This window comes from Vigna radiata, chromosome 1, assembly GCF_000741045.1.
Source record: "Vigna radiata var. radiata cultivar VC1973A chromosome 1, Vradiata_ver6, whole genome shotgun sequence".
Lineage (NCBI taxonomy): Eukaryota > Viridiplantae > Streptophyta > Magnoliopsida > Fabales > Fabaceae > Vigna > Vigna radiata.
The window spans coordinates 2256791-2280102 of record NC_028351.1 but is presented as its reverse complement, the minus strand read 5'-3'; the positions used below and the strand labels follow the sequence as shown (position 1 = coordinate 2280102).

Below are 23312 nucleotides of genomic sequence, written 5' to 3'. Positions count from 1 at the left end.
TCAACCATTTTGAGAAACCCACTAGATATAGTACTTTAACTATATAATGAATTCTTCTTGCCACATTCACTTCAGACCCCAATCTTCATACTCTTTGACTAACTCTTACTCAATTCTTACCAAACCAAGAGCTTGAATCTCCTCGTTGTTCTCACCATTTGTTAACACTTCCTTACCTCAAGATCGGCATTACCACTTGAAATCATAGCTTAATTCGTTTTTTCATCCACTAACCCACTTTCTCTGTTTAACTTCCATATATAATCTCACTTAGGACTTTTGAAGATGGTTTGTGTCTTAAGCAATGAGACGAGTTTAAGAAATTCTATTTATACAAGCGAGTTATTTTGATTTTAAAATACTTGGTCTCATTATTTTAAAACACATATTAGCTCTAATACTCTATTTTCTAGGTTCTCACATTTGTGTGGTAGAAATAGGTTATTACCAATTTATGATTAATGAATGAATATAATTGAGATAGGTGGATGAGATGATATGATTCGTTGATTTTGTGTAACGTTGAGTGAATATGACGAATTGTTAGCTATGAAATAATGTATATTGTGTAATGTTGAGATGATATTTATTGACGTAATTGTACATCTGAGAGTAGTTCATTTGGTTTCCACTATAAGGCTTTGAGTTTAAGCATAGTTAATTAAGAGGCTTTTGAAAGTAGGTAGAGAGCGGTCTGACCATAAGGCTTCGAGAGTAAAGTATAATATACTTGTAAGGCTTAAAGAAGCAAGTAGAGAACAGTTTGACCATAAGGCTTTAAGAGTAAGCATAATATACTTGTAAGGATTATGGAAACAAAAAGGATGATATTGAGAGGAGTCAAAGGATGATATGTTATGAGGTTGTGGTATCAGAGCAATGGTTTTCAAAAATCTTTTTGGGGTTGTGGGGAATGAACTCGTTATTCTTAGTAAAACTCTATGCTTTATTATGTTTATGGTGTGAATTGCTATTTAGTCTCTTTTGAAGAAATTAATGTTATGTATTGTATGCTAAAATGTATTATGTTTTTCTATGGATGAAATCGCTTGAACCCTGGAATGAATAGTCAACAAGATGCAACAACAACAACTTGATCAAGTATCTAAAATTCATTCTAGCTTGAATGATTTCCTAAAACATGACCCTACTAAGTTTAATGGGGAGGCTACCCTGATAAGGCTGACTCATGGCTAAGGCAGAATGAGAAGATTTTTTGAGTGATGACTTGCTCAAAAGAACATAAATTAACCTATGCATCGTTTCTATTGGAAGGTGAGGCTGAATATTGGTGGGATAGTATGTAAAAGTTGATGACGGTTCATTGTGAGGCTGTGAATTGGGAGAGCTTTAAGACAAGGTTCTTGGAAAAATATTTTCCAAATAATGCAAATTTCGCAAGGCGAAATTTTTGACCTTACAACAAAGAAGGCTATCTGTACAAGAGTATGTGGTAAAATTTAAATATCTCTTGAAGTTTTATACCCAGAATATTACGGAAGAATGAAGATGCCAAAAATTTGAGGGAAGGCTAAGACATGAGCTGAAAAATGTATTTATGCCATTAGAAATATAGGAGTTTCTAGCGTTGGTAGAAAAGGCCAATATGGTATAGTTGCTAGAGGTTGATCCGAATAGGGTTTTCAAACCTTCAAAAGGCGAATCATCAATGAAATTCCAAAAAGACCTTATGGTAAACTACAATTATCCTATTAAGGCACATTGAAGTGTTTTGAGTTTGGTGGTGCTCATTATATACATGTAATATGTAGAGAGATAAGAAAAATAATTAGAAGGAAAAATAGTTTCTTATAATTTTTTTTAACTTTTTTTCTTAAATAACAGCATCACACCTGGTGGGACAAAGTTTGTTGTTGTTCCTTATTGAATTTGGCCCCTTTTAACAAGTTCTTAAAAAACTATGTATTTGATTCTCATTTGTATAAATTTACTGAAAACTAGAAAATAAGAAGAGACTCATTAAGTGAGAAGGGAAACCAACTAAAATTTGTAGTTGTTAATAAATTTCAATCAATGGTAAAAGGGATGTTCGAAAGAGTGTATTGCTGGTATTTTTCTGTACTTTATTTATGTTGTCTCAGTAAAGATTGCAAACTAACTAAGAATTATGATTGATATTTGCAGGTTTTGTTGTGATTATGTAAGATGCTTCTGAACAACTATTCTTCGTGGGTTGCCTGCATTGATGGGTATTAGACATTTCACTAGTAAAACAAAAGCTATATTAGTTCAAAGTTTGTGAATATCATTCATTTCATTACATACAATCTTCTTCCCAGACAAACATAAATCTGCCTTCAAAGCGCCTCCTCCGGCAAACAACTCTCATACCTAAAACCAACTTTGAAAAGCAATTTTGAATTTAATAAGCAAAACTGTTGTTAGCATTAAACTTTTATTAAAATAAGTTAATCAAAATTAAAAAAAAAATGAATATTAAGGTTTTTTATAAGTGAAACTTTTGGATTTGGTTAAGAGATAGTGTTACTAATAAGGATGTGAATGAGTTGATATTTTATTATTTGATTGTGAACTTTTCATAAAAGAACTTACAAATTAATATTAATTTATAAAAGATAATTTTTTTCTTAATTTAATTTTAATAAACTATTTATGAAAAAAATTATTCAAATATATGTCCAAAATCATTTGAAGATACTTTAAAACATCACGTCCGTTAGAATAGACAACTATCCCACGTCTATTAAACTAAAGTGTTTTGGACGTATACTCCTTTTAGAAATTTGTTTTTTCAAATTGTAATAATGTGTGTTATATTTATTGAATTAGTACAGTTTTAAATTTAGTTTTTAAAAATCGTGTTATATTTACAGAACCAGCACAGTTTTACATTTCGATTTCAGAAACTGCACTGGAAACTGACTTTTGTATGTTTTTTTTAATTAATAAAAAATGTTTGGGGAAATTGAAATTAATTATTCAGTATTTAGTATTTAATTAATGAGTAATAGTAAAGTAATACATTTTTACATTTAATATAAAAATAAAATTATCATAAAAAAATAATTTGTTGTATTTTTCTAAAAAAGAAAAGAGTAAAAAACTTATGTGTGTCCATCATTTCTCTTAATTAATTATTCAATTGGAATATTTCTTTCCATTATTATATATATATATATATATATATATATATATATATATATATATATATATATATATTCGTTTGGAGGCAGGCAAGATAGCGTTGTGATTGAAGATCAGGGAAAGGTGACAACTGATTGCATTTTCACCTATAAATTGTATCAAATTTCTGTTTGCCTGGGAAGAAGATTGTCTGTAATGAAATAATGATTTTTACAAATTTTGAACTAATATAGCTTTCCTTTTAAGAAAATGATATTTTAACATCATTTTTTTACACCATTTTGACACTGCATACGTGTCAAAACGTGGTTGGACGATTTCAAATTAAAAAAATAAACTTTGATTTTTCTCTTCCAAATATATTCCTGCCTCAACTTTTTTAATTTGAAATCATTTAATCACATTTTGACACGTGTGTAGTTCAAAATGGTGTCAAAAAATGATGTTAAAATATCATTTTCTTTTGTTTTACTAGTGAACTGTCTAGGTTTCATTTGTGGAGAAAAAGGAAGGGTTATTTGAGATGGTATGACAGTAAAATCCAAGCCCACCAGCAAGGGTCGAAGGCAAGAGCCCAGAGATGAAACATGGAAGTGTTAAAAAATCCTACATGATGGTGATGATTTACATGGGAGAATTTGGTGACCTATGAAGATGCTATTTGTACTATGGTTGGCCACTTTTGGCAGGACCAGCAAAAAAGGAAGAAACATACAAGGTTATGTGCTTACATCATTGGACAAGTGGGGACACTCTGTGAAACATCTGCATATCAAGCGTGCTTAGCCTCTATCACGTTTTCAATCCTTTTTGTCTTTCAACCAATAACTCTAGTGCACCATGTCATTCAATTTTGGCCATGGAGACAGATTCCAAATCCCCACTTCTCTATGTGCTTTTTCTGCTGTTACTTCTAATTCACTGTGCTATTTTTTTCTCTCAATCTCAAAAATTGTCATTATTTTGATTTTAGAACTTTACTTCATCCTTTAACTCAACTGCTATACTGCAATATAATGTATGTCTTGTCAGCATAAGTCTATTATTATAGTAATACATCATGGTGTCATCACAATTTCTGCTAAATACTGGATGTTAAGTTACAAGGGTTAAAAGTGACAGACACTTATCATAGTGAAAAAAATAACTTTGCAAAAAAGGAAAATGGAGCATGATAGATGACTTGGTTATCCAGAAGTAAGAAAGTATAGGAAGAAAAAAGCCTTTGAACTTTGAATAAGGAGTTGGAGTGACACACAGCACTGTGCCAGTGTCACGAGCCTATCAGCCCTTTGAGGGTAGTGGCTATATGCATGATTTGGTGTGCACGCCAATCCAAGACATATACTAACTTACAAAGCCAAATTCCTTAGATGGATGAGGATATGATCAGCACAAAGACCTTGGCATAGTGGCAAAGTGGCAAAGTGGCAGTTCTTGTACCTATGTGTTTGCTTGTCTCCTCAGCACCTTACACCATTCACATCTTGCTGTGATATTCCCCCATCATCACAAATACCACTTTACCCTTCATTGTGGTTATGCAGTCCCCCACATAACCTACAAGGGTATCATTCCCTCTTCCACAGCAATCACTTTCTCTTGCTCATTTATACCAAGCTCTAACTCTCTAACTAACTCAACTCAAATCAAACACAACAATCAAACAAGTCTTCCAATATGGAGATGAAGAGAGAAACCAACAACAAAGAGGATAGCATACACACTATAGTGTTCACAGCAGGTACATTTCTCCTAATGGTGTGTCTAAAACACTTTCTAGTTGAGCAATGGCGTGCTTGGGTGTTCCTCATCCTCAATGTCATTCTGTTAGCCATTCTTTTTATGTCTCTGAGGCCAACCAACTTAGATCACAGTTCAGAAACTGAAAGCAGTGTTGAACAAGTGAAGAGTGATAACAAAGAGAAAAAGAGACCAAGTGGGGGTTCTCAAGAAACTGAAGAAGGAAAAGATTGCTACATAAAGAAAAGTTGGAGTAGTAGTAGTACTAGTACTGGTAGTAATACTGATACTTATGTTGATGCTGAGAATGAAGTTGCAGAAGAAGATGAGGAAGATGAGGAGGAAGAGGAGCAGGTTCCAGTGCTGTCCAAGGAGGAGTTGAATGAGAGAGTGGAAGCTTTCATTACCATGTTTAGGCAGCACTTGATCTCTGATGTCAAACAAGCTGAAAGTTTCAGACTCCACAAGATTGAAGTGTCTTGCTGTTGAGCCTATGTTCTAAGAAAACAGCTACAAATTTTGTTTCATTATTAATATTTTTGTCATTATTTGTTCTAAATGATCAAGGATGTGTTTTACTGCTGCTATAATGTTTGGATTGATCCAGATTCCTTGCCTCTTCTTCACATCATCCTTATCCTTTTAGGTTACTGATAATCTCATCAGTAATGAACACAAATTGTTCATTTACTAAATATATTTTGCTGTATAAATGTTTGAATTCAGGACTTTATGGAAACTATCTAAACACGAAAATCCAAAAATATCAAACACTTTCATAACTACTAGTTGTGCTTTGATCTGAAACATAATCTTATCATTTTCTTACATAACTACTTTCACTAACACTTTTTTATCCAATAATAAAAGTGCATTATCTCAAATCCCTATGCATTGGTTTAAGATACTTTATTTATGTGAAATCTTGAACAATATTTTAAACTTAACGTGCTTTCCAAATAACAAGAAAGAAAGAATCTCTTTCCTTGCAAAAGTGTCTGGTGGCAGTACAGTACCCAACTGAAAAGTCTGAAATAAGAATAAGAATATTAATGATAACAGTCTCTCAATTTTTTTCTTTTATTTTTCCTACCCTCGTATTCATATCTGTTGAGAAAAGCTGCAGTAATTTGAAACTTCATATAATTAGAACAAAGAGGCTGTGAAAACAGTTAATTACTGTGAAAGAGACATTTGACTCTGTCTTCTTCAATTCTTGTAGATGGAAACATTCATTTTTTATTCTTATCAAACACTTTCCCTTTCACTTATACAAAAATATGCAACTTTGTTGTTTAGATTACAATGTCTCATAAAGTTTTGAACAAGTTTAACTATTTATTGACATGTAACTAAGGCATCCAAAATAGCTACCATAAAGTTTTGACACATATTTTCATGAGATACAATAAGAAAGAGACAAAACCAAAAAGCTAAAAAGTAGGGTCTAAGCCATAACCTGACACTTTTGCAGCCTCTCCAAAGGTCTGTATGATCTGTTTTGGTGGTGATTCATCCAAATAAAATAAAAAAACCTTCTAGAAGCAATTTTGCTGCTTTTATGCTCTCCACCAAGTTTAGCCAGGAGGGTGTGTCTCTCTTTATGATGTAACTAATGATTCATGGTGAAATATCTTGCCTTCAAAGTCTTGTCTACCAAGGAGTCAGGATTCTGATGTAGTCTCCACCACCCTCTCTTCTTATGTCATTCCTCATCTTTCACTCAATAAACATACACAATTATTCTGAAAATTATTGTAAAAGAATGTTAATGACATGTTCCAATTACGAGTTTAAATCTCAAATCTATATATAAAAAAATCAATAGAGTAGACACAGAAAAAACAAGCCACACTGAAAAGAAACAAAAAAAAAGTTATTTTATTTTTTACCAATTTAAGTAAACTTTTTTTTAACAACTTTTTTACAACAGGACACATGTCACCATTTTATTGGTCCGTTTGAATTTATTCTAAAAAAATATTTGAAATGTACCAATTACAAACTGTCACGTGTTGTCAAAAAATTGTCAAAAAAAGTGTTGTTAAAGAGATTTTTTTCTTTAAGTAAACACCCCCTCCTAATCTTACCATTTTTCAAATTTTAAAATTCTCTTCTCATTTCCCTCCTAGCTAAACCCTATTTTTTTAATTTCTCTTTACTCTATGTTTTCCATGATTTTGTTCTTTTTTTTCTTTCAGTTTTCATTATATGTGGTAGTTATATATTTTCAATTGTTTTTTGTTTCGTATGTTTCTTTCTTCTTTTCCTGAGATTTGGTAGTTATATATTTGAGCTGATATTTATTTTTTGTGTTTTTTATTTTTATTTTGATTTGACTTTGGTTCTAAGAACTTAGGATTTTCACTTACTTTTTTTTTTTGTTTTGTTTTGAATGTATTTTTATTTTTTATTTTTCTTCATTCTAAGAGGTTTTTCTCTTTGTTAGTTTAATTGAAGAATTGAAATATAAGATTGATTATTGAGATGAATTTTTCAATTTAAACCAATCATTTTTTTTTTTATTTTTTTTATTACATGATAACTAAAAAATAATCATAATAAAATAGTTATAAATTTTATTTTTTTTAACCCACAATAAATAAATAGATGCATAAATAACTAAATTAATTAAGCATTCGGTGAAAATAAATAGTAATTAGTAAAAGAAGAATTAAAGCTATCTTATCTTTTGAAATGGATGTAAATAAATAGAAATAAAGATTTCTAAATAGTCAACAATTGAAAAAATGTAGAGTGGTATACAAATTAACAATGTTCCGAAAAATTCCAAGACTCAAGACCTATTTATTCATATATTCTTATTTAAATAATTTAAAAGTTTTGAAATCATGAAACCTGAATCCAATTATGAACACATAAAAACTTAACAGAGAAGCTTCATAATTAATCTCAAAAAATTATTAGTTATGTCAAAGTTTAATAAAGTTCCATCTCATCATTCTCTCTATTGACTTTCAAATTCAAATGCAAGCAATTTTTCCATAATTCAAATTTTGCTCATAATTTATTATTTTCAAACTTTCGCTAACTATAAGTGTTTGCTTTCACTGATTTATAATTCTTTTATAGCCATAACTATTATTTGTTTAGGTAAACTACTTAAAAAATGTTTTTAAAATAATTGTTTTGTTTGAAAAAAAATAGTGGCAATAAATCTTGAAAAAAACAATAAGTTATAAATTTTTAAAGTCATGAAAATGATTAAATTAAAAAAAAATGCTTTTGCATACAACTCATTTCCCATAAAAAACGGCTGAGAAAAAAAAATAAAGTTTGCTTTCGCAAGATACTATTATAATTTTTTATTTCCACTATACTCTTGTCTTTAATTTGTGATTTTTAATTAGAGTAGAGTATTAGAAAAAGGCCATTTTAATAATTAATTAATTCTTAATATATATATATATATATATATATATATATATATATATATATAAAGTATCATCATAAAATAAAGAATATTCTTTATGTGGAAAGAATATTCGTATTTTATTTTGTTGTTACTTGTTGTACATACACCATATTTATAATCCTACTTGATGGCATATTCCTGAAGAATTTAAAGTTAAGAAATTACGTTTTTTTTGAAATACAATTTCTTGATTCTATGAATAATAATGTAAACTGTATCTTTGTTTTTCTTTAATTTTTTTTTTATTTTGACATTTATAATTACTTTTTATGATTTTAGTCTCCACATTAATATTCCAATTTCAATTCAACTCTCAGTTTTCTGAACTCTAAACCTAACAAGTAAATTTAAAATACAAAAAAATATATCAAAACATAAAATTATATGAAAATAAATGTACCAAAACCTGGGAATTAAATTTCAATCACAACTATTCTCTAACATTTGGAGAGTAAGTAATAGAAAAACAAAATCGCGGACTAGGAGTTCAAGAAATCAAAAGTATAAGGTGATACGAAGAATATTTTACTTATATTGATGATATTTATGTTAGACTATCCATTAGAGAAAAATCATTTTAATATACTATTTCAATACTCTATTGAAATAAATATTAGTCTAAATATAATTATTTTTTAATAATTTAATATGTCTTTTAAAAATAAAATTATGTCAAAGTTGTAGACTAACTTTGAAAAAGATAATATCTCTAATATAATAATTGATGTAAGAGCTTAGAACATTGTGTTTTAAAATTAATATCGTGTTTAAAATGATGAAACTCAATTATTTTAATAATAAAAGTTTGAGACATAAATAGAATTATTATAAACGAGTTTCATTATTTTAAAAATACATAATCTCTTTAAAATAATTTTCCGTTTAGAAATCTTCTCTTTCTCTCTAGAATAAATTGATTTTTTGTCCCTTTTCTTAATTTGTATGTTCTTCTTTACATGTGAACCATCTTAGTCGCATGTGGTATCCAAGCTTGTTTTATGAGTCTTTGTTGATCAGTGGTCCTAATAGTGTGCTATGATCGTGTATGTGTTATTCATAGGGGTAAATAGAGCCTCTTGTGCGTCTAAGGGTGTTTTAAGGGTTCTTGAATTATTGGTCTGTCTTTCAGGTAAGGAAAGCTAATTGCATTGTTTTTAAGTTATAGATATCTTCGAATTTGTGATTGCATGATTAAGTTGTATAATAAGGTTTGATCTGTTGAATTTGGATGTTTGTCTTCTAGTTTATATTAATTGAGTTTATGTTGATTGAGGAACTTGGGATTTGATCAATTGAGCAAGTTGATATGTTCTTTGGATTAAAGGTTATTTTTTTACCAAAGTACTAAGTAGGGAATACCGATTTGACCATTTGAGCAAGTCCCTTTTTCCCTAAATCATAGAATTTAATTTGTTAATATTTGATACAACAATGAATGAAGGCAAAATGATGTTCAGGGCCAGTTCATTATGTAAGCCTAGGAGCCTTTTAGCTCCAGAACCGTCGAGCGCCAGTATTATACCGTTGAACGTAGAAAAATGTGAATGCTTTGGTGTTGAGCCATAGCAGGGTGCCACTTTTGACTGTAGGCCTGGAGCAACTTTAGTTCCGGGACGTTGAGTGGCGAAAGGAAGTTGTTGAGCACGAATTTTTATGAGAAGAATGACATTGAGTACCAAGACTATCGTTGAGCACCACCTTTTGCAAAAGGTTTGGCGCTGAGTTCCAAGACTTTCATTCAACGTCACATTCTACGAGAAGTCTACAACTAGTTGGTACCTTTTAGCGCTAATGTATATTTTGTAATTTTCTTATGCATTTACTTGTTTGAAATAGATTTACTATGGTTTTATGTGTGTCTAAGATGTATTATGATGTTTTTATGGAAGTGACAACATTGTTGTGAATAAGTAGGGTAAATGTTGTGGGAAAAATTTTAATGAGAAGTTTCTTGTGGTGATTTCAGTAGTGTATATATTAACTATAGACTCCGTATTGAGAGTTATGTGGTCCCTCTAATAACCATCCGATCTCAAGTACAGAAGGGTAGGTATGTGATGAGAGAAGTAGAAGGTCCTAGTGTAGGGGTTTTACCTTGGTCAAAGATGTTAACGGAATAAATCTTGTGTGTGGTAGGATGAAACCCATTGACAAAACCTCTATGGAGCAATAAAGGTCATCACAAGTGAATAACTCGCCAAAGTCTAATATCATTATATGTATTTGAATGGTCGAGTTTATTATGAGTATTTGTATGTGTTAAGGGTGTTGATATGAATGATTTATATGTGTTAATATCTTTATAAATATTGTATGATTTTTTTTTTTTACATTAGCTTACCTTTTCTTTTGTGTTTATTTGTTTATGTGTTCTCTTTGTTTGTAATTATCACCTTAATGGTGTGAATAAATAAAAAAGTAGTATTGGATCCAGGACGAGTCTAGTATAACAGTTTATAGTTAGAACGATCTAGTCATGTTTATGTTCTCCTTTGAAGCCTTATTATGTTTTTGAATTAGTGTAATAATATCTTTTAGTTTTATAAAATCATTGTATATATTTTTAGTATTATAGTTATATTTGAGATAACTATAATAAGATTATGTGTGGAAATATTTATAAATTATTTGTTCCTAAATATTAGACATTTGATATTTCTTTTAATAATTACACACTATTAAAATGAGACGTTATAATTGATCATAAATAACATTACTTCAACAAATCAAAACACATATTAGTTATAATAAGTTAACTTAAAAAAAACGTACTATAATTTTAGACCAAATAAAAAAGAATTAGTTTAAACTTAATCCTTAAATCCTAACACAAAAATAGTGTGACATGATAGAACATTGTATTGATAATCTCTCAAGAAAATGAAAGACACATAAATCAAAACGAACACGTTTGCATAAACCAAAAAACAAGGAAAAAAGAAACCAATAATTAGACATATTGAGATTTGCCATAAGCCACAAATGAAATTATACAAAAAATAAAACAAAGCAACTCATAGAATAACAGCCATTGAATATTGTGAAGTATGGTCACTTTCTTAAAGAGCCCACAACATAAAATCCACACTACAAAAAAACAAATCTCAATTTCGTTTTTTTAGGAAGTGTAAATAAATAAGAAAGCTCAGTTCATCAAATGGGCCTTGGGCCATAAAAAAAAAGTGTGAGAAAAATATATTATATTTATTTTTAATTCTTTTTTTAATATTGTAAGCTTTTTTTATTAGAAACAATTTTATAAAACGAAATGGTATTTTAGATTGATTGTGCTAATTTGTAAATGATAAAAGCTATTGTTGTATTAATGGAAGACAAGAAACTAATTCATTGTAGGAACTATGTTGAGAAATTTATATTAGTTTTTTTTTTAATTTTAAATTTGACCTTTTAGAGCATTAGTATTTTAGGTTTAATTTTTTTAAAATAGATGTAAATGGATTTTTAAATTATCAATATGGGAACAATGTATTCAAGATTTAAATTTGATCTTTAAGAGAATTAATATATTTGTTTAATTTTTATTTTTCTATGAATGAAAATAGTGTGTGATTATATGACATGGTGATGGTGATGTATGAGAATGGGAACACATAAAAGATCTTGTTGGATATGAAAAGAGGGAATTATGAGATAATGGATGAATGGTGTTAAGCTTCAAATATGGACAAAATGTGAGGATGGGATTAATTCATCATAGATTTTCAACTTTCAACTTGCAAATATGATCAATATATATTAACATTTTAAAATTATACACCTAATAAACATGGTAATATTGGTTTAAGATTTAATAATTCAAATATAATTAAAGGGGTGTTAATAAATTAGTTATAATAACTAATAACATACATAGTTATTAGAAAATCATAATTTCATAACTCTAAGAGAAACCTAATTTTATAGGTTTTCCATTGAAATATGATGGGTTAAATATGTTTTTAGTCCCTATACTTTGGAGCGATTTTGGTTTTAGTCCCTCTTTTAAACTATGGTACAATTTAGTCCTTCAACTTTAGAAAACTCTGGTTTTAGTCCTTTTTACCAATTTTTTTTAACTTTATTTGCTGTTTCAACACGTTTCTCAGTTAACATTGAAACAAAAATGTGTCAAACAGTGTAAACAATCCAAATGCTACAATAAAACGTGCTTGAAACAAAAAATAAAATTAAAAAAATTTGAAAAAAAAGACTAAAACCAGAGTTTTCTAAAGTTGAAGGACTAAATTGTACCATAGTTTGAAAGAGGGACTAAAACCAAAATCACCCCAAAATATAGGGACTAAAAACATATTTAACCCAAATATGATATATAAGTTATCATATTTTGATAAGAAGTTAAAGTTTAAAGTGTATACATCAATATCTATTAATAATACATTCATGTTTGAAGTAAGAAGAAGAATAACGTTTTAGGTTTATTTTAATCTTTTAAAAAAACATAGTGATTTTTATTTATATATTTTATTGGCCTATTCTAAACTGATTTTTGTCACCTGTTTCTTTAATAAATTATGTGGTTCTAATTAATATATTATTTAAGTGGTTGATTGATTTCTGATTTGATAAACCTTTCAATATGATTGATCCATGTGATCTAATTGTTAGAATGTAGAAAATACTCCATATATTTAAACTAATTTTTTCATTATTATCTGATTATAAATGGTTATTTATAACAAATATAAAAGATGGTATAATTTTTTAGTGAATTTTTTTAAAGACATCTTTATTTATTTAAAAATAAAATAACTATAATACCTTGGAATTTGAAATTTCTATAAACAATTTTATATGCTAAGGTAAAACGATTTGTATACTTTAAATTTTATTCTATCTATTTTTAATTGTCATTTTACATTATTTTAATTTTATATATCTCTCTTAACTTTTAAAAGTTAATATATATCAATATCTAATAAAATTATTATGAAATATATCAAATTAAATTCATTAAATTAAAAATAACAATTTATAAAAGTACGCGTAACACAATAACTGTTTTCCACCATTATATAATATAATAAATTTATTGATTTTAATAATAGTTTTTTAAAAAGTTATAAAAATATCTTATTGACTTTTTTTATAAGCTAGAATATATTATTATTATTATTATTATTATTATTATTATTATTATTATTAAACTCTAAACTTTCCTTTTCTGCTTACTATGGATTACAGCTGTATATATTGTCCTTTGAAAAGATAAAGCATGAAACTCATCCATCAGACAGCTTCAAATATGTAAAATTCATAAAAAAAATTTATCAATTTTTACTTTGAATAATAGCTCTGAAAATATTTTCTTATGCATAATTATTTTTACTATATGGTCTTAAGAAAAGTTGAATTCTTTAAAATTCAGATAAACATACACTCGTACAAAATTTTGGTTAATTCAATGATAATCAAATTTATTTATTTTTTATATGTTATATCACTGGCAAATATCTATCTGTTATAGGAGCATTTCTTTTTAAATTTAAGTAATAAAGCAAAGCAAATTCAGGAGAAAATATTAATAAATATAAATAACAAACAGAATCAATTTTAAAGTATAATGTAGTAAATATTTAAGATTAAAAAATCCATAACTGTAAATAAAAAACAAACAGTTAAACTTGAGATTTTAGAAATGAAAATTTTAATTTAAAAAATTAACAAGAAAGAAAACTGTAATTTTTTTTTTCAAGGAAATGTATAAAATATATAAAAAAAGGTACCTGTTTTTATTTACAAATAAAGACTTCAATTTATAATATAAAAGTTAAGAAATTATTGCTATAATAAGTCCAAATTTTTAACGTCAGAAACAAAAATCCAAGTTTTATTATTTATTTATTAAAAATAGTTTATATAGAAAATGGTGAACTAAATTTGAGCTTAAACTTCCCAACAACATCACTGTTGCCTTTGTTCAACGTCAACTAACCACCACGGATTTTTCCTTATCCGTACCAATTGCTTCACTTTCAACTATATATATATATATATATATATATATATATATATATATATATATATATATATATATATATATATATATATATTATTTTGATTATAATACTGATAAAATAATAATAATTATATTATTATTCCTACTCTACGTAATAGTCTTGTTTAAAAGTTGAGATCAAATATATTTAAATATTCGTAATTTTTTTTATTCTTTAAGACGTTACAAAATCATGGCTGATAAAACATTTTGAATATAGATTGATTGAGCATAATAATATTACTCGACTAATTTAAAATTAGAATAATAATATTTAATAATCTTTAAATGTAATGATAAACAATGTGAAATTAATAAGTATGATAAGAATAAATAGTAATATTAAAATTAATAGTAGTAATAATTGTTTTGATTGAGATAATATCTAAAGACATGTCGTACCGTTTTTAACTATGAAATCAAACCACTACCTCAAAGTCAAACTCTATGATAAGCTAACTATTAATTTCATACTATTTATTTTTTCAGGTCTTTTTTTGGAAAACGATGGTTTTATTCATTGCATACAGACACATTAGATAATATTTTCAAATAATACTACATACAATACAAGATCATAATATAGATATTCATAGAAACAAGTAAAAAATGACCCATTTATACAATTTAACAAGTGAATCTTCAAATTCTATCAGAAAATATCAAAACCTTTATTTACAAAATGAATTCTACCAGTATGAAGGCTCTGTTCAAGTAGGGAAAAAGTTTCAACCAATGCAGTTGAATTGTACTTAAATTAATGTTGATGCAAAATTCATTGAACTTAAACCACTAAAAATTCATTATTATTAAGTGGTCAAATACGTTTGTATGAAACAATGAATTATTTAAAAAAAATGGTTTCATTTATTTAGAAATGCAAAGGTAGCTGAGAATTAAAGTGTAAGTTTGATTTAGACATTGATTAAAACAAGAACAGAAATAATATCCATAAACTTAATTATTTTAAGTTTTGAAAGTAATGTGAAGATTTGAGATGAGTTGAACTCATATTTTATTAAAGTCATCTCTCTGATAAATTTTCTTGAAAGACTTATAAAATGCAATTCATGAGAACAATGTATTGAAGATCTTTTGAATATATACATAGTTGTAGTGTAGGTGGGTATTCAAAAGGTGAAAACATTGTAATTAGATTGAAAACAATGTAGGACACAATACGATGTAACCAAAACAACATATTATGTATACATGTTCATATAAAATGTTATACGAATTAAAGACAATATATCTGTGATGCATAACCAAAACAACCTGGACTAGTAGCTCTGTAGCCTTATCTATGAGTCACAAACATTGCAGAAGCAAGTGACTGTATTTAAGTACAACAATAATATTAGTAGTCTTCATTCGATGAACAATGGTCCAATTATCCAAACAGTGGAAGGAGCTAGGAACATTAGCTAGGGTATACAAAATTATTTGACTTAACATGCAATAATAACGAAACAACAGCTATGTCACGTAGATATCCATGAGACATACGTGACCAGCACCACCTAACGGGGCTCTAATAATCAATCTAATGATGGAACCTTTTGAGGCCTATATCTAACTTCTTCTTCAATTTCGATTCAGATCATTTATTGCATCATGCACCTTTACCCTTCACCCTCTTCACCTTCTTAGCTACTTGTCTTCAGTTTTGACTTTAGAAAAAAAAAATGTTGAAAACTGTGTTTTGTTAGTTTCCCTCCCTTGTGTTTAACGATCTAACCTCTAGACTAACCCCTTCTTAAGCCAATCACTTCCTCTTGTTGGTTTAGTCCTAAGGGCGATTAACACGATAACCCTTCACATATCACATCAAGTTGTCATCTTTTAACTGAATTTGTATGTAAGAGGAATTTCTCAGAGAGAGGGCACCCTCCTTTCTTGTCATGGAGGTGGAGAATCAGAAGGCAAGAAAGTATCATCACAGGCTCCGCAATTGGTTCAACAGCAAGCAGAAGGAAGAAGACAGGCCTTCATCATTCAGTTTGAACGAGATTCAAGGTTCATATATGTGTGTGTTACTTATGTGTATGTATCTATGCTCTTCTTCTGCTTTCAAAGGCTAGAATTAATCAAGAGGGTGCTGCATGCACCGTTTGTTAATTTCAGATGGAGCAGAAGATGAGAGTGATGACTATGAGGGAAACCTTTCCCTTCGCTCATTGGAATTGGATCCATGCATTTCAACAAATGAACTAAGGTAAACCAATTAATTATTACTATATATATGTAAAATCTTCTGGGTGGCTCTCAGCCTTGTGAGATAGTATTAACTGTATGAGTGTGTATAGTTCTTCCTATTTGACTCAGATATTAACGTAATGATTTTAGTTTAAGGTTTTTGTTTGTTTGACATATATATAGTTCTGTTTATATTTCAGGATCTTTGTTGGTACATGGAATGTTGCTGGTAGATCCCCTGTAGGAAGTTTGGCTGTTGACTTGGACGAGTGGTTGAATCTCAAGAATGCTGCAGATATATATGTTCTTGGGTATGTACACAATTCCAAACTTGAACAATTTTCTCGAGAAAAAGTAATACCCTCCTGATTATGTTATTTTTTTAAGTCAATCAACAAATTGGCCTAAGTTATTTGGACAAAAATCCTCAGTTTATGTTGTATCTGAATAGAACTTTCCTTGATTATTGTACCTCTGAAGATAATGAAAGCTTTTGGATCTTGTTATCAGGTTTCAAGAGATTGTACCTTTGAAGACCTTAACTGTGATAGGAGCAGAGGATCCAGCAGTGGCAACAAGCTGGAACCAGTTAATAGGAAAAACACTGAATGCCAAGTTTGGATGCCCTTGGATGACACCAGTGCTGAATTCTTCATCACTGCTAGCATGTGATGACAATTGTTATCAGTATGTGGAGAATCCAAACACCAGAGATGGCAACAGCAACAATGACAAGTACACACTAGTGGCCAGCAAGAAGATGGTTGGAGTGTTCATAAGTGTGTGGCTGAGGGAAGAGGTGTTGAGGAAGTATAGTGTCTCAAATGTGAGAGTGTGCTCAGTAGCATGTGGGGTGATGGGGTACTTGGGAAACAAAGGATCAGTGGCAGTTAGCATGTCAATTGAAGGGACAAGTTTTTGTTTTGTAGCAGCACACTTAGCATCTGGTGAGAAGAAGGGTGATGAAGGGAGAAGGAACCATCAGGTAGCAGAGATTTTTAGGAGAACCTCTTTTTCAAGGACCACAAAAGACCATCATTATCCTCTATCCATCTTAGGCCACGAGTGAGTTTGTCTCTACCTTGCATCACTCCTTTTTTCATTTTCCTATTTATTACCCAGAAATTTTATTTTATCCCTTAACTTCATATCTAATATTGTCATGAATGTATCAACATAAATATGCAGAAGAGTGTCACATCAGTATTTCTATTACATATTAGATGTCAAATTTGTGAATGAACCAAAACTGAAATAACGATATGAAAACTGTAATTATGTATAAACGTTTACTATTACTTCCTGTTTCTAGCTAATAGACTGGTTTTTGTTTCTATTGGTTAGAATATTTTGAATTCTTTCCAATTAGACTGACAGTGGTTTCCAGAGGACTGCATAATTGGGCAGGAGAAAAGAAAAAGTGTTGAATGGTACATGGGAGAATCTTCAAGATTTCTAGTTAAGACAAGACCAACCTGGAAATTAATTCTACCCTATAGTTTGTGTTCAATACCAGTTCATTATTGAGAATATGATTTCAAATGGTAGCTAGAGTTGCCTAAAAGTTCTGATAAAAAAGAGTAAATTATGTGGTGACAATTCTAGGTGTGACAAAATGGAAAAATGGTACATCACTAGGTAATTTTCAATTATGAGACCTCTATGTCCACTAAAAAACATAGCTTGTGAGGAACATAGTTAGAATCACCCCTACATGCTACGAAATTCTTAGCTTGCATTATTAAAGGAACTCGAGTCACTTTGTACTTTAGTTGTTGTATGTTTAGTTAAGGAATCAAAGAGAAAGAAAAAAGATGTTTAAAAAGAAGATACAAACTTCATTCTAAAAAATTAATATCTTAATTGGCCAAAACCACATGCCATGGCAGCATCAATAATTTTGAAATGAAGTACACCACATGAGTTTAGTTAAACACACCTTGAACTCAAACACACCTTAACAGTACTCTTCATAGGCAAAACATGAGTTTAGTTAGATGTTTAAATGTGCAACACATCATGTTATGCTAACCATGTAGCATTTTTTAACTCATGATTCAGCCGAATATTCTGGTTTGGGGACCTCAACTATAGGCTATACTTGGAGGATAATTTTGCTAGGCATCTGATAAGGAAACAAGATTGGAAGGCATTGCAAGAGTTTGATCAACTCCAGAAAGAACTAGAAGAAGGTGGAGTGTTTGAGGGTTGGAAAGAAGGTGATATAGAATTTGCCCCAACATATAAATACTCATCTTCCACTACCAATAGATACTGTGGTAGCCTCCCAAATAGATCAGGGGAAAAACAAAGAACTCCAGCATGGTATGTACATAACAATCACTCACTTATACTTGGTTTTGTTTATGTATCTGAGTCATGAATTTCATACATCATTTTTATGTATATAAGACAATTGTTTATGTATGAAAATACATTCTTGTTTCTGTCAATCACTAAAGATTATGTTGATGAAAATAAGCAAACTAAAGTAACTGTTAAGAGAAGTTGTCTGCATCAAACAAGTGGTGACAGATTAATCATATGTGTGCAGGTGTGACAGAATTCTATGGTATGGCAAAGGAGTGGAGCAACTTAACTATTTCAGGAGTGAAAGCAAGTTCTCTGATCATCGTCCAGTCTCAGCACTTTTCTCTACACAGATTGAAATCAAATCATCAAGCAGAGGACTTATGGAGTTGCAGAATATCCCTCAAACAGTGTTGAACCCCAAGAATGTAAGTTCTCATTACTATTCTGTAACAGTCAACACAAAGTTAAATACCAGTTTGCCAAAATCATGTTGGAAAAATCAAATTAACTTGTAAAAAAAGAGTGTTCATATTCTCATGTTATGATTTTCATTAATTGTGGCAGGGGACGAACAGAGGAGAAGAAGATGGAAAATCTTCCTTATTGTCACTGTTAACCAAGAATGTACTAGATGCTAACACAAACTTTAGATTAAAGGGTTGACGCATATTTTCAAACAGGTCATGGTCATTACAAAAATGACTCATAATTGCTCTTCTTCCTAAAACCCAACATTTTTTTGGATAGCAGGATTTGGAAGGTTATTCTTAGAATTCAAAGCATGGTAAATACAATTGCTTTCGATAATGGGCTCAAGCAGAAAACTACTTCTGTCGAGTTATATATATACAGAATATAATATTCCCCTCTATCATATTTTACATAATAATAAAACTAACTTAACAAAGAAATATTAAGTAATTAACTTCCAACCTCAAAAATCTACTTTCATAAACCAATACAATATCTAAATATTTTTTTCTATTACTTTCTTTAATAAATATTGATTGACTTACAAAATTATTATAATTATAATTATTACTATTGTTGTTAAATATTTTATTAAACACTCTAATGTTAAGTTAATATTTGAAGTTAGTAGATATAAGTATTAAATGTTCTTTTTTTTTATGAGTAGGTTAATTTTATTTCATTTTAAATTTTAATTTTATCTGTGTTTTATTCCAAGTTATGGAAACACAATGGAGCCAAGATGTCATTTGCTACAATGGGCATGACCTATTTTGGGTTACTTTTTGTGAATCCATTTTGCCCATTTTTTTTGGCACCCTCGTAATTACTAATTGTACCTTAGTAACATTTAAAAAAAGTGTAATGGAGAATCAACATGTAGCTGGAGAATCAGAAAAATAAAAACAATAACAAAACAGACAATGTGATATAATAGAGAAGATATTCTAATTTTTTAGTGATATAGGATGGAGATAGTAATTATGAAAGTGCATGAAGCAAGAGCTTTTTTAATTTAAGTGTTTTTTTTATCAATTAATACCTTTTAATGAAAAAATATTTATATTTAAAGGCAGTTTTTATATTACATTGAAAATGAATTTACTAACATTTATTCATTCAATTAAATCTATTAAATATCTTAATAAACTTATTGCTCAAATCTCTTTTCTATCAAACAAAATCCCATACTTTTCATTTACTTTTTAATCACTTTAAATTAATCATTCATTTTTTTTATCTACTTTTCATTCATTTTTTAATTACTTCAAATTAATAATCATTCACTTTCCACATTTATAACCAGAAAGAGTGTTAGTAAATATCTCTTTACACACTTTTCTTCTCCTTTTTACAATGATGGATTATATTAATTTAATTGATAACTAATATCATACAAAAGTCTAATTAATTATGTTAAATAGAACTTAAAACAATAAAAAAAATACTCATATACAACATAAAATAAAAATATAAAACTTAACTTACCTGTTTAAATTAATTTAAATTAAAGAGTTCACTATTATTACTTTTATAATCTTAAATATTCAATCAGATGAAAAATAAAGAGAATGAACAGAAAGAAGTTAAACAAATCTAAAAAAAATATTTTATAAGATGATGTGTTTTAAAAATATAAATATTGTTTATAATAAAATTATTTATATTAAATCTTTTTAATATTAAAATAGTAAAATTTCACCGTATTTAAATCATTATCAGTTTAAAAATTTCAATTTTTAAGTTTTTACGGTAAAAATGTTTAAAGTAATAAAAAATTAATAAAATTATCAGTTTAAAAATTTCAATTTTTAAGTTTTTACGGTAAAAATGTTTAAAGTAATAAAAAATTAATAAAATTATTAGAAGAAAACAAATATTTATAAGAGTTACAAAATTATGAGCTCGTACAATAGAGAATGTAGGTTAAAAGATTTAAGATTTCATCATTCAACAGGTCTTTTGTTTTTTTTTTTTAATAGTCTCAAATATGTTTCCCACTTATTTTTTCGTCTCATTGCATCATAATTTTTACAAAATTGGTACAATTAGAGCCTTGTCGTTGAATTGGAGTAATATCGTTAGACTGATGTATATGTAGCATGCTGATAATAGTGTTTTTCATTTTTTTAATATGTTTTTTATTTATTTTAGGTGATTCTGTTGGAAGTCTCAAATCGACTAGAGATAAGCCAAATTATAATATACAAGTAGGGTACAAATCTCGTCATACAAACCAGTTTTGTGGGATTGAATTAGGCTTAAAAACCACTTTCTAATATGGTATGAGAGTCATGGTTGAAGGCTATCCTAGCAAGATCTATGTGTTCCACCCGTTGTCGGGCCACTATCAAACAACCTATTAATTCTACTCTCACACTCGAGATGTTTTTACCTCGGCGTGAAGGGGATGTGTTAGAAGTCTCACATTAACTAAAGATAAGACCAAATTATAATACATAAGTGGAGTGCAAATCTCACCATACAAACCGATTTTGATTTTGTGAGGTTGAGTTAGGTTTAAAAACCATTTTCTAATAGATTCTGACGTGTATTTTTTTTTAATTTAAAAAATTTGGCAAAAGAGTTAATTAAACTGAATAGTTTCTTCGAATTATGGATTAGGAAAAGAAACTCAAACTTTAGGATCATAAAAGTTGGGAATTTATTTTGGGAAATTAGAACTCATTCGCATTTTAACATTGACAAAATTTAGGGATTTGACTTTTTTCATTAGAATCGCTTTTTATAAATTTAGGGTTCATAAACTCATAGTTTCTTTTGAAAGTCAAAGTTGACAAAAAATTGGTAATTAATAAGAGAAACATGTAAAAGATTTTGTTCAATGACTTGGTTTTGTTAATCTTGGACATGGGTTTTATTACATCAATGACTTGGTTTTAGGAATCTTGGAGCTTCTTTAAATATCATGCACATGTTTTGTATATTGAAATAGATTAGCTTGGTAACCGAAGAAAGCATGGCAACTTCTTGTTCTAAGTGAAATTGTAATATGTGGAGGATAATTCATGGAGGGCTATTTTTCCCTACACCTCCACATATTTCTTTCAATACCTTTACATTCCAATTTCGGAATTTAGTTTTTTTTCAACAGATTTTGAAATTTGTTAAAAGACTTTTCTTTAATAAATTTTAAAATTTATTGAAACTTTTTAAAAATATTTTAACTAATTTTAAAATTTATTGTCGAATTTTGAAACTGGTTGAAGAGAAAATTCTTCAAAAAATTTTGAAATTTATTGAAAGATTTTTTAAAATTTCTAATGAATTTTGAAATTTGTTAAAAAGAATCTATTGAAATTTTTTTTTTAACAAATTTCAAAATTTGTGGTAATAGAAAAAATGGAGTGAAAGATTTTTTCAATCTAGAGAATATTTTTAGAATTTAAAAAAGATGTAGAAGTGAGTCTCCATGGACACCTGTTACTAAACACTCATCAGCATTCACTATTAAAAAATAAAATTAACGAGTTAGTAATACACTATTCATAAGCAAACTTTATAGTTAAAAGATGAAAATTATTATATGGGTATTAACAATTAACTACATAAAAGGTAAAATAAAGTTTTTGACATGTGATCATACGATTTTACTTTGTTAACAATTAATCAAGCAGAAATTTTGTAATTTATAATTTTGATATTTTAAATTTTTGTTCTGTCATCAATAATGCAAGGTTTGAAATAATCCATTTTCTGTTTAATATTTTATTTTTGAAGCATGATTCATTGGCACCACCAATTAGTGTTTTGAAGGAAGAAAATTTTTTCTATTGTCATGCGCAAAGTACATTACAGCTAGCCATCTCCATTGGCTTAAAAAATATATAAAGTGTTCTAAAGATAGTGATTAAACAATTACAAGAAAAAAAAAAAGAAGTAAAAAACTACTTCAAATATAGGTTAAATTATGAATTGTGAATTGAAAACATAAATATATAATTAATTAAAAGAAGATCTTGCTATAGATGTTAAGGTATATTCTTAAAT

General features: G+C 28.5%; 2 protein-coding genes across 2 annotated transcripts; both read left to right on the top strand.

Moving 5' to 3' along the window:
• The first annotated feature begins 4550 nt into the window (after positions 1 to 4550).
• On the top strand, positions 4551 to 5475 carry LOC106768209. Its single transcript, XM_014653211.2, has one exon. The coding sequence runs from the start codon at positions 4807 to 4809 to the stop codon at positions 5356 to 5358; it is 552 nt and encodes a 183-aa protein (XP_014508697.1). The 5' UTR covers positions 4551 to 4806; the 3' UTR covers positions 5359 to 5475.
• A 10177-nt stretch (positions 5476 to 15652) lies between these two features.
• LOC106765939 (type I inositol polyphosphate 5-phosphatase 4) lies at positions 15653 to 19547 on the top strand. The gene is made up of 7 exons (XM_014650729.2): positions 15653 to 16337; positions 16446 to 16536; positions 16718 to 16828; positions 17028 to 17582; positions 18579 to 18842; positions 19072 to 19255; positions 19395 to 19547. Exons 1-7 carry the CDS (start codon positions 16223 to 16225, stop codon positions 19491 to 19493), a joined length of 1419 nt encoding a protein of 472 aa, XP_014506215.1. The 5' UTR covers positions 15653 to 16222; the 3' UTR covers positions 19494 to 19547.
• Positions 19548 to 23312: the final 3765 nt, after the last annotated feature.